The following is a 13427-nucleotide window of genomic DNA, read 5'->3' as shown; positions in this document are numbered from 1 at the left end:
TTTTAATACAGTACATTAGATTTTGTGTATTGGTAAGTGACTGCATTTGGGGAAATGTTATAGATATGTACTTTTAACAGGCTACTTTATATGTGCTTCTAACAATGATAATCAATGGGGCTTACTCCTGGTTAAGTGTGGATAGGACTGCAGCCTTTGGGATATTTTGGGAATTTTCTTTTTAAACAGATTTTTTTCCCTAAGCGACTGCTTGGACAGTTAGGAGGGTTTTTTATTTTAAATAATTTTTTTAAATTTATTTTTATTGTTAATTTTTAATTTACTTAATTTGATTTGATTTGATCATATGGGGTGACAACAATATGGGGGTCATATGGGGGTGGTAAAAATTTAATTAAGAGATTTGATTTTGTTGTATGGGGGTGTTAAAAATTTTCCTGCTTAATGATGTCACGTCCGGCCATGACTTCAATCCCAGGTTAATGACATCACTTCTGGTGGGTCCCAGCAGATTGCCATTCTAAAAAGTGGGTCCTGCTGCTAAAAGATTAGAGAACCACTGCTCTAGAATAATGTTTCTCAACATTTGTCTTCCACTGTACCATTTCATATGGTCCACCTATTCCAAGTACCACCGAAGTAAATGATGATGACATAATCTCCAGTTACTTTTGGTTTGGGAGGCCAAACAACAAACACCAGTAAGAGGCTCAGGTTGGATGGAAGGGGTATTCTGGAGAGTAGAAAAGCATGCTTCAGAGCTCTGCTGACCGGAGCCAAACCTCCTACTGCTGTGTCATGTTGTGACATCTCACCGCTGGGCAGCAATGGTTCAGGGGACTTGCGAGTACCACCAGACACCACGTCAAGTACCACTGGTGGTACCTGTACCACTGGTTGAGAAACAATGCTCTAGGAGTGTCAAGGGAAGGTGGTCTTTTCCAATAAATACAATTATCTGTTTATCACAATAGCCTGCCTGCCTGATAGCTTCGTTCTTCAGTCAGACTGTTCAGCATTACATTCACATCACTGGTCTTTGTGCATTTTCCAGAATTCTGTTCTATCCTTTTTGCAGTGGGATGAAGGGACAATACATTGTATTTAATATGTCTTGAACCACTGAACATTTTTATAACCTTAGTAGTGTTAATCCTCTCTCTGTTTTCTACCAAAATGGTTGACCCTAATCTTCTGTTTTCCTTGGAGTCAATGTTTTGTGAGACGTCTGACATGATTCCAAAGAGCTTATGTGACTGACAGAAGGTTATTATAGGCTAATAAGATGTAACATTTATTCAGTCAGAGATCATTTTTTAAAGTGATCCAAAGATCAGTTGGAGAGGATATATAAGAATTATAATTCCCCCCAAATGGATCTCTGGGTGGGGTTCTGGCTTCTATACTAGTGGTGGCTGTGACATTCAGTTTGCAGTTTATGTTGGCTGAATTTTTACAAGCTATGAAAAACTTATCACTTGACAGATAGTGCCAGTATTGATCAGGTCCAAACTAGACATCCAAGGCAACTGTGTTTTTGTTAGAGATGCATGCCTGTAAAATAGGGTACAAATCCTCGTTTTTATACCAAAAGGGGTGTGTGCCTCAGGGGAGCAAACACTTCCTTGTCTCCCACCTTGCCTCGCTCAGCTGCTTTTTAAGTAGTTTTCTCTCTGTCTTGCTCACTTCTGGAATCAGAACTGGGCTGGGGGAAAACAGATCTTGGTGAGGTAAGAGGGGCACCTTTTTTACTCCTCTCCCTTGCTCTCCTCTCCTCCTCTTTTTTACTCCTCATCCTTCTCCCATTGGATGAAAAGTAGACCCCCCACTCCTTCTTTATAGGCAAACCAGGCATGGGTTTGACAAAACCAGAATTGCCTCAGACATCTAGTTTGGCCCTCTGTCTCAGCCTTCTGAACCACCCAAACTTGCCTATGTTAGAACATTGTGTGACTTTAGAATCTGTTATTTTTAGCTCTGTTTTAGCAGAGTCTGGCCCTGACCACAATCCAGAAGATGTGTATGTATTGAATTCCAGAGACTCCATCCTGTTTGACGCACAAAACGGCTGAGAGGAGGAAAACGCTGTAACACCCTGACTTTCTCTCCATCTCCTCCCACCCAAGAGTCACAATTGTTTGGGAGAAGAGGGTTCATTTTATTTAAACCTCCGTGTGGGAAGATTTTATCCCCTGTGAAACCTGTGATCAAAAAGCCTTCTGAAATGCTCAAGGCATTTCCTAAACAGGAAGGCCAAATGTTTCTTTGTTATTTCCCTCGTCTCCTGCCTGGTGACAAAGGAAAGGGAGATTGTGTTTATTGCTTCATAACAATGAGTATTGCCTTAGTTTCATTCTCTATTCGGTTCTGGCACAGGACACTCCTAAACTGCATTCACTTGATCAATATAAAATGTCATTAATTACCATTCCCTGCAAATTTAATTAATATATTTATAGAATTTATACCCTACCTTTCTTCCAGTAAGGGAAACATCTGCCCATACCAACTTCCAATAGCACTAATAAAAAACCATCACATTGATATTAATATTAATGCTATTATTAATATTATTATACAGCATACAGATTTATGTGAACAAGGACTTGCACACTTGACAGAGATCCATGGCAACTTGTGATAATGTCACAAGCTACCATCAGGTCCAAGAGAGCTGCAGACCTGATCTGGCCAAAGTGGAGTGCAAGAGGTGGAGAGAAGCAGAGTCGGGAAGTAGGAGAGAAAGAGAGAGGTAGACAAAGTGGAGGAGGAAGAAAAAAAGGTAGAGGAGGAGAGTGGAAATGGGAAGGACAAGGGAAACTTCTGGAACACAATCCATTGTAAGTTGGGGACTTCATGTATAAATAAAAAGAAGAGAAAATGTGTGTAATACCTGTTTTAATAATTATCTCTTTCTTGGACTTTTGCAGCAAAAGTTTGTACAAGAGAAAGGAGCACACTTAGCAAAAGTGATTTGTGGAAAGAACCAGACTTCATGCACAATCCAACTAACAAAATCTAACATGAATCACAAGTGTATACTAGTAGTTCAGAATGGCAATAAAGGTCGGTTGAACCCCTTTACAGTTTTTGCTGAGTTTTTTTTTTATGAGTGACAAATCCCAAAAGATTTGTTGTGATCAGGGAATTCCCTTTTCAGTGTGTTTTTGGTCTATATTTTGCATTTTCCCTTGGGCTATGGTGCGGGTTAGGTATTAGATCACTGGATTAAATGCAAAATGTACAAATTCTGAAAGAATTTTGCCTCCCAGAATTTGTTGCCTTCCTCAGTAATTGTTAGTGGCATCATCTGTGCCTTAACGTGTAAGATCTTGCCAAAACAAGGCACTAAAATTCCTCTAGTCATATGTATGTCCCACCCAATATCTCATTTTTAGTATGTATTATACAACATGCCCTGGTATTAATCTGATTCTGAGTACAAAGTGCATGTGAATGATGGCTGTGAATGTTGTGAGAACATGCTTTCTTCATGTGGCTTTTCTTTTGACATCCCATTCCAATGTTGTTTATAAGTACATTGATGCTTGAGCATGTATTGAATTGATGGTTGCATACATACTTTTTTCCCTAAATAAAGATGGGCATTCTTTAACTTGTTTCAGTCAGTTTGTAATATGGATGCACATTTGGTGCTGGCTAGACTACTCATTTGCATTACAAATGCCTTTCTTCTGCATGAGCAAAATGAAGGCACTCCTATAAATTTATTTATTCACATTTTTATACTGCCCTTCCTCCAAGAAGTTCGGGATGGTGTACATGGTTCCTCCCCTCCTTTTGTTCTCACAACAACCTTGTGAGTTAGGTTGAGAGAAAAAGAGTGTGACTGGCCCGAGGTCACCCAGGAAGCATCATGGCTGAGCGGGGATTTGAACCTGGATCTTTCAGGTCTAATTTCCAAATTACACCATCCTTGTGTAAGACTTGAAACATGATTAAAGCTTTATGTATAAAAATCCTTGATATCATCAAAGAATGTTCAGGTTTTGCAATAATGGACATCAACCAAAAATAACAGACACCAGTTTTATTATTAAATTAATATGCCTTTTTTATTGTTTTAGAAACGACGACAGGCACAAGTAAATTGGGTGCAGTCCTTCAAATGAACAAATCTTCTTTGAAAGAGGTAATACATTTGGGGCAATTACACAAGGGAAATGGGTTAGATGCAATAAGAAAACTGCAGTATCCAAAGCATTTTAAAAGCTGAATAGAATTTGGATGCATGCTAGTAGTTACAGAAATCATGCAAATGATTTTTTTAAATGAATCTAAAATGTGAATTCAACTTTTTAATAATAAACACATTCAGACCACTTTTTAATTATGATGTTCACATCTATTTTACTACAAGATACATATGCTGGTTTTCTGCCGCTGGCTGAGTGGCATACAATTCAAGAACTTAAAACTTAAATAAATAAATATGATACATGCCAGAGGTGACAGAACCTGGAATGTAACCCAATGCTGCTTTGGGTCTTCTGCTGCTGCGTCTCCAATACCAAACCAACAAACAGCCCCTTCCTGCACTCCTCGCACACTTCCTTCAAATGAAGGAAGTCTGTAAACTTTTGTGGTCTGTAAACAAAAGTGGAAGTCCCACATGTCTGCATTTGAAGACACAGTGCAAGGAGTATGGCAAGGAGATGGATGATCTGCTTTCACTCTTGGCAGGCAGAAAGCAGATAAATATGGCTTGGATCTGTGGAGGGCTGGAGGAAGACAGCGTTGTGGCAGACATCTTGAATAAGCCATCCTCTTGCCACCCTGTCAGTGTGAAGGGCACCCTGAATCAGCAACCCTTTTGCCACCCTATAATCTGCTGCTGATGCAATTCACATAACCTTGTCTTGTGGATGTGCTGCTGCAATACATGCTATCAAAACAAAAGCATGGCATTTAGACTACGTCCCACCTCTTTAGCTACAGATTTGGGACCTGTGGTTTTAACTAACTACAGGTTCCAAACCTGTAGGGTCCAGGTGGAGGCTGAACCTGAACCCTCCAAATGTGACCAGAGCTGTGCTCCAGTCATGTCTGGAGGGCTTTCTGAGGGCCAGGAAGGCCTCCCAGACCCTCACAAGGTGTTTGATTATCTGCAGGTTTTGGCACCTGCAGATGCCAAGGCACAACTGTACTACTGTGGAAAGCCTTCCAGGCAAACTCATTAATTCATATGTTTTTAGAGATTAGGCTCTGTTGTTGTTAATTAAAATTAAGTAGTTTAAAAGAACTTGACTGAATTTCATTTTCTCTACTGATGGGTGATTTAAGTTCCATGGACATTTGAGGTGCCGTTTGAGACATACTGAGATCAACCCTATCAGTGTTCTGGCAGGGCCTGAAGACTGTACTGTGTTGTTTCATTTTTATTGATGCCCTTCTGTCTAGTTCTTGTTAATTTGTTAGTTTTTTTAGGTTTAGTTACTGTATCATAATATATATTTTTTAACATATTGTCAGATATGTTGGGTGCCTTTTTTTAGATGGGAAAGGCAGGGTGTACATGTTTTAAATAAAAGAAAAATATAAGTACTGTAAATATAATATTTTCAGAAAGATTTGCACAACTGACCTTTTGAAAATCAGGTACTCTTGTGTTGCCATCTAGCTGACAATTCAAAGTATCTGAAACCTACAGGGTTCACTCTTTCTCTCCTCTCATTATATATAAATTGGTCTATCTCTTCCTGTGTAGATGGATAACATGGAAACTTATGCAGAGACACATGCTACAATATAATACCATCACCTCTGATTTCTGCAGATTACTTCCCTCTTTTTAAAACACTGTGCTTGTGTGCTACAGGGCTTTGGCCATTTATATTGTCAGGCCAATTTGGCACTTTGCATCTTTAAAGAATGATAATGCATTAATTAATTAATCTTTACCCAACTCTCCTGTGAAGCTGTTCTCTGCTTGTAAAGCTGAACTCTAGGCACCTGTAAAAATAACACTGAACAGCTAAATATGCCCGTAAGATGATTACGGGGCTGGGGCACCTTCCTTATGAGGAAAGGCTACGGCGTTTGGGCCTCTTCAGCCTAGAAAAGAGACGCTTGAGGGGGGACATGATTGAGACATACAAAATTATGCAGGGGATGGACAGAGTGGATAGGGAGATGCTCTTTACACTCTCACATAATACCAGAACCAGGGGACATCCACTAAAATTGAGTGTTGGGCGGGTTAGGACAGACAAAAGAAAATATTTCTTTACTCAGTGTGTGGTCGGTCTGTGGAACTCCTTGCCACAGGATGTGGTGCTGGCTTCTGGCCTGGACGCCTTTAAAAGGGGATTGGACAAGTTTCTGGAGGAAAAATCCATTAGGGGCACAAGCCATGATGTGTATGCGCAACCTCCTGATTTTAGAAATGGGTTATGTCAGAATGCCAGATGCAGGGGAGGGCACCAGGATGAGGTCTCTTGTTATCTGATGTGCTCCCTGGGGCATTTGGTGGGCCGCTGTGAGATACAGGAAGCTGGACTAGATGGGCCTATGGCCTGATCCAGTGGGGCTGTTCTTATGTTCTTATGCCCATAGCTGTCATTTGCAGCTGTCATGCTCCAAATCTCAAGGAAGCAGTGCTCTTGTTTGGGTGACACACAACTGTTAGGGATAGGTTAAAAATTGGGTGTGTTACAGGAAATAACAAAATATAAGCCACAAGGGCCTTCTACACATAAGGGTGTCTACATGTTAGGAAAAGAATATAAGAACCAGCAGACATGAGTAAGTTTAATAACAGTGCAAAGTGACACATTTAACAATGCCTAGATTCTGTCTTTCAACTGACAAATAGTTTTAAAGGATACATGGCACTTAAGAGACTTAGGGCGCAATGCTAACCTCTTATGTCAGTGCTTTCCAGCACTGACATAAGGGCAATGCAGCTCTGAGGTAAGGGAACAAACATTCACTTACTTTAAAGAGGCCTCTGTGAGTGACACCCAACTGCAGGATGCAGCACATGCCCCATTGGCACCGCTATGCCATTGCTGGAAAGCACTGACATAAGGGGTTAGGATTGCACCCTTATTTACAATTTAAAATTGTTAAATTTTGGCACCAAATTTTGGTTTAAGACCTATAATGCGAACACCTTTAATGTTTACTGGCCAGCAGCACACTAGATATGGTGCAGGAAATCCATATAAAAATATCTCACTTCAGACCAAATCCTAACCAGCTTTCCAGCACTGGTATAGCTGTGCCAATGGGATGTGTGGGGCATCCTGCAGTTGGGTGGCAGTCACTGAGGCCTCCTCAGTTTAAGGAGCATTGCCCTTAAATTGGTGCTGGAAAGTAGGTTAGGATTGTGCCCTTTGTATTTTAGTTAAAACATTCTTAATATGGTCAAAATTATGTCATGGTGCTACCTGGGAGGGAAGAGTTAACCTCGTTAAAAATAATCTCCCTTCCCTACCTTCCCAAAGCTACTATTTATCCCATGGGTACCATACCATTACTTGTTTTTCTAGTTCAATGTATACTAGATGGGCAGCACAATCCTATCTGCCCCAGCGCTGTAGGCTACAATGGTGCCAAAAAGGCCACCACTATATCCTGTGGGGCTGGGTAGCTGCTGGAAGTTTCAGGGAAAGGAAGCGTTGGCACCCTTATCCCAGATAATGGTGCCACAGCTCCAGTGGGTTTCCTCGAATCTACACCCACTGTTGAGCAGGGGGGATAGGATATGGTGGCAGACTCTGCTGCTGTCTCTGCCCCCCTCCCAGGCCTGATCCTCCCCCTGCCCAGTTTGTCCTCCCCCTGCTGTCTGCCAGCCCCGGGAAGCCTCACTGCCACCCAGCAGTGATACCATCAGAAGCTCCTCCATGGCACCCACCTAACAGTTTACCTATAATGCAAAGTGAAGTGTCATACTGAATTGGTAGAATTCTGAAGTTTTCTTCAGAATTCTTCAGAACTTCAGGTAGGGCATTATATTTTTTAATCCCTACCCATTCAAAAATATTTTACATTTGTACTAAATAATAATAATAATAATAATAATAATAATAATAATAATAATAATAATAATAATAATAATAATACAGGTATTTATATACCGTCTTTCTTGGTCTTTATTCAAGACTTTATTCAAGGCGATTTACATAGGCAGGCTTATTTAAATCCCCGTAGGGATTTTTACAATTGAAAGGTTCTATCTTTCAAGAACCACAACATTCAGATGTTTCATTCAGATCTGGTTTCACATTCTGGCCTCCATCCTCCCACGCTCAGAGCAGATGGAATAGCTTGGCTTCAGCTTGTCAGCTGCTTCAAGGTCGCACGGTGCCAGTGGCCTCGAACTGGTAACCTTGTGGATGTTATCTTCAGGCAAATGGAGGCTCTACCCTCTAGACCATACCTCCTGCCCACCAAATTGGGGAGTAGTCTGTGCTAAATCTTTCCTCCAGTATACACACTTGCTATACTAGGAGGTTTGGATTTGTTTTTGTTTTGCACAGGTATTCTGAAACATTCTGAAATATGACCCCACACTTGGAGTTTGAAGTGAAACATGCAAGAAAGTAGCCACTCATATGTTTCCTGTTTATGATTTTTTTTGGCTCTGTTTTGTATCATTTCAGCAAGCAATAACACTTCACAGGGAGGAAGTCATTGAGAATCACTTCCAAAAGTCACCTTCTCGGAAGACACTTATTGCCTTGGTCACATCTGGTCTACTCTTGGCATTTCTGGGATTGACTGCATACTTCCTTATGAAACGACGAAGTTGGAGCCCCATGGGAGAGAGGCTGGTTAGTGCTTATAGCTGGCAAAACAAGTAGCAAGAGCCCAAAGTTCAGCAGGAGTGTGAAGCAGAACTGTCAGAAGCTTTCTAAAGATTACCCACAACCTCCTTTTACTATTACTAGTCTCTGCTCATTGGTTTCATGGGAAATGGACGGAGACGATAAAGAGCTAAAGATCTTATTTTTTCTCAAGTTTGGTTATAGCTTCTGCTTGCCAATTAATTCATCTAAGCCAGGGCATGTGCAGATACTAAAAAGCATCAGATAAGTCCAGAGACAGCTACATTCCAGTTTGAGAACTCTCTTTGCCCCCAAAAATTATCCTGCTAACAATAATAAAGGTTGTGCGACCAATTACAGAAAATTAATTTTCATATTATTTCCAATTCTAATATTTACTTTTGCTCAGGCATGAGAATACATAACAGGCAGATACTCTTCAAGATGGGACAGCATCCTCCCACCCATCTTTACATTTGAAACTCAAGTTATACAGTTTTCTTGTCTTTCTGGTGTACTAAAGGGTGTTCCCTACCACTCAGTTAATAAGTTATTATAATAAAGGACATGAAGAAATAGCATTTTCTTTGATAAATTTATTGCCTTTCAATTTCTGCTTGTTCTCTCTCTACGGTTGTTGCAATCTTCTAAAAGCCTCCAATTATCACTTAGAAACCATTGCCACTATAGTTGTGGTTGTAGTTTAATACTTTGGGATGTGATGTCAACTATTTGCTATATCAAAAACAAATTCAGCAGATCAAGGACTAAACTACATACAGGTGGTGCCTCAGTATCCATTGATTTGCCTCACGGTTGATGCTGGCATCCACAAGGGAAAAAAAGCACCAAAATCCAATTTCCTACCTTCATGCTCTTAAACTGCACCCGTTGCAAGCTTCTTGGGGTTAAGATAGCTTTAAAGACCCTCTTCCAGGTTTCTGGCTCCTCCATTGTCACCCCAGAATGCATTGGTACATAGGAGTGGGCAGATGACAAGCCGCACTTGCTGAAATTCTCTCTTCTACACAATTGTTGAAGATCCAGGATCCCTAACGTTGAAAGTTTGCCCACCCCTTGTAGAGTAGCATTGGTATAGACTATTCCATATTCAGTCAATAGGATGGGGTGAATAATGGAATCTCAATGGAATGATTAGGATTAAATTATTCCATTAGGAGAAGGAATGGAGGAGAAAGAAACCTGGAATTGGGTTTTAAAGCTCATTTTCCACTGACTGATTTGGTATCCACTTATTTTTTAGACACTGGAGATTCAGGAACGGAACCCCAGTGGGTAATGAGGCACGAACTGTACATGTTTTTGACTGTAACAAAACCCCACGGTCCCGTTCTTCTATGGAAAAGCACCTTCAGTGTGAAGCAATATGAAGAGGAGGACTGGGTGAAAATGCTCAGTCCTTTCCCCATTGCCAGTTTTCTGCTATATGTAAGCTACTATCTACTATCTGGGCCCTTGTGGCAGGAACCTCAAGCAAAGAAACTTCCCAGTGAGATATGACAGTAACTTAATTTCCCCCCCCCCATGTTGTCTATACTGTTGAATGATGGGGGGAAAAGGTTGACAGTTTAAAATGTGGACAATTTGTGTGAAAAGACCACCTTCTGATGTAATCCACTAAGACCAAGGTGGCAGAAGGAGCCAGGCAGGTTGGGCATTACCCAGGAGCCATATCCATCAGAGGGACCACCTGGCTGGACCAACTTCTGAACCCCATGGTTCACCACAGTAATGGTGGTACCATTACTGTGCAGTGGTACCACCTAGTGCACCATGAGGAGGTAGGCAGAATGTACTGTGGGAGCCCAGAGCAAGTTTTGCCTCAGGACACCAGCAACCTGGTGCCAGCACTGCCTGCGACCAACTGGCACTGTCTAGAACTTACTTTCAGGCCATCTGCATTCACGGACACAAGTGTTCTCCTAGCTGAAAAAAGTCACTTCACATTTAGTGAATTCCCTACATTACATCTGTGAAACTGGAGAAGAAGAAGAAACTTTTTCTGTATACTGTAAGGCCATGACTACATGAGTACTATTACGCAGAAATGGAAGGCTGTGGTTTCATGTATCTTACAGATAAAGAAGGAACACCTCAAAATGTTTATCACTTTTCTCACTTCAATCAAGCAGATTATGGAACTATAAAAAGCCAGGGTTGAGAGCTAACACAGTTCCATTGGAAGGTCAAACAAATGTTTTATTCTCTATGTTTTAAATCCCCTGAAAGCCTCAAATGAGTCTTCCACTCTTAAGAGGCTCTGATAGCATTTGGCAACCTTGAGAAACAAACAATCCTATTCAACTTTCCAGCACCAATACAACCCTTACATTCCCTTTACCTTGAGGAGGTCTCTGTGAACCCCCCCCCCCCCCACAAAATGCAGTGCGCACCTGCATCAGTGCTAAAAAGTTGGTTAGGACTGGACTGTAGTGCTGTAATTCTATACCCACTTATCTGGGGGTACATCTCACTGAACTCAATGGGGCTTACTTCTGAGTAGATATATCTAGGATTGTACTGTTAATGACTTTATTTTTTCCAGTACTGCACATGAGATTAGGCAATACCTTAGAAAATGAACCTAGGTGCATGTAGCATTGTACCTGAAGCATGTGTGGGACAAAGTCTTTCCTCTTACAAGCGAAGCTTAGTACTTTGGATCCTCAGTTCAAACTCTCTTTTGCTTACTACCGTCTTTATATTCAGCTCAGTTCAGTTTTGTTGTTTTCAGCCATAGGTCACCACAAGACCCTCTTTATCTGAACCAGGTTCTTCCTGTAGAAACAAATTGATATCGCTGCCTACTTAGTCTTTCCCTAATAGGAGAAATGCCTGACTAAAAGGACAAATGTTCCTTCCCTATATGAAATCTAAACCACTTGTTGCAATTTTATATCCTTGTCTAACTCTGCATTTTATTATTATTTTGCCCCTCCTTTAGGGCGAAGATCCATATTACACAGAAAATGGTAGCCATGACAACACTGTGGCCTCTCATGAACAGTCTGACCTGCAGGATAAACCAAACCTCAATGGAGGGTCTCGGGAAAATGGGACTGGCCAGTCAGCCTCGAAAAATGGACATTCAACTAGGCCCCATGTTGTTGCTGACACTGAACTGTGAAATGCCTTATGGTCAAACATTTTGTTAACATAGCTTGAAAGAGCAGAGTGGAAAAATGAGAGGAGCTAGGTGCAAGAGTGTCATAAATTGAATTATAATGCTTTTATTTTTAGAAAGATCTAAAAACAAAACAAAACCATCCTCAAGCATACCTTTTCCAAGACCTACTACAGGATGTAGCTACGGACATGCTTTCGTTTCCTCAGCAAGCTGCTTTGATGGGATTTGTATCACACTGAGCATGTTCTTAATATCTTTTATTTTTGCTCCTTCTATTTCAGACCAAAATGAGATGTGACTGACAACAATCAGTCTAAGGAAAGGGACAAGGATGTACTCTGGAAATCTAGAGTAGATTTATCATTGCTAAGTAATCACTCAACAGCCCCAGTGCTGTTTAGGGGAAGGGAGGATCTCTTAGCCATAAACACTTTTAATGTTAATGAACAGATCAGTGTGAGTCTAAGTGCCCTTCCACATGACCATGTTTACATTAAGAAGTCAGCATAAGTGAATTGGTTTTGTGAATGCTCCAGCATGTTGTCATTGTGACTTGCTAAAATGTGGTTCAACCCACATTTTAAACATTTTAAGGTGTGGAGATTTGCCATTTTGGTGCATATCAAAAAGGTCAACATGACAATTTTTTTTATTTTTTTATTTTTAAAAAAGCTTCAGGAAGCTCACCAATACTATACTGTAGTTCTTCAGCAGGGCTGGGTTTCCCACACCCATCTTGGAAATCCCTCCCTTTGCTTTTTATGCTACATTGCCCTTAACACTCCATAACAGCAATTCTGCAGACCCACTAGAACTTCTGGTGACATGCATAGAAGAAACACTTTATTAGTCCTGCTTCCCAGTAGAAACATAGGTGGTTTTCCTCCTGAAAACATTTTTTTTAAAAGGGCAACTTTCTTAATTAGTATGGTCTACCAATTGCCCTTCTCTCTACCCTCAGATAAAAGGAAGCTTTTTTCCTACTTTGTGCTTTTATTCAGTTCCTCCATATTCAATGCCACCTTGGGATTTGTTGACTTATGTAAGGTTTGATTTTTTTTTTTATATGTAGAATGCAGTGCAAAGATGTGACTAGGCTTTGAAATGAATTATATTTGTTTTGCTCAATCAGTATGGACATTTTTGTTTTACATTAAAAATGTGAACCATCATCAGGCAACATACACTATAATCCAAATGAGACTGCATTATTCACTCTTGAATCTCAAACAATTGTAGCAACAGATAGATGCGGGATAACGTGCTCAGCTCTGGATCAGAAGGAAAACTCACAAACCCTTTGCACAATAAGGTAACTGCATCGCATGTGTATAGATGTCAGTAATATGCCTGGCTCTGACCTGTTTTCAAGGTCTGCTTGTTACTTGTGGTAGAGAGAATGAATCAGACTCTGAGATGCACTTGTGCATTTACAAGCAGGCTCACATCTTGATATTGGCTAAAAGCAGTGTACAAATAATAAAATAATTTTAAAAGTAGAGCCTGATAAAATGAGGTAAATGAGC

General features: G+C 40.6%; 1 protein-coding gene across 1 annotated transcript in view; it reads left to right on the top strand.

Moving 5' to 3' along the window:
• The window catches only part of CD34 (CD34 molecule), a 45724-nt gene extending 32695 nt beyond the window's left edge, over positions 1-13029 (top strand). The window contains exons 5-8 of the mRNA XM_066624236.1: positions 2892-3027; positions 4050-4114; positions 8589-8759; positions 11719-13029. Coding sequence (XP_066480333.1) covers positions 2892-3027; positions 4050-4114; positions 8589-8759; positions 11719-11901 — 555 coding nt within the window. The 3' untranslated portion in view covers positions 11902-13029. The remainder of the gene's footprint in view (positions 1-2891; positions 3028-4049; positions 4115-8588; positions 8760-11718) is intronic.
• The last annotated feature ends 398 nt before the right edge of the window (positions 13030-13427 follow it).

Source organism: Tiliqua scincoides, chromosome 4 (assembly GCF_035046505.1).
Source record: "Tiliqua scincoides isolate rTilSci1 chromosome 4, rTilSci1.hap2, whole genome shotgun sequence".
Classification (NCBI taxonomy): Eukaryota; Metazoa; Chordata; class Lepidosauria; order Squamata; family Scincidae; genus Tiliqua; species Tiliqua scincoides.
Note: the sequence above shows the minus strand (reverse complement) of the source record. Positions and strands in the feature narration are given on the sequence as shown.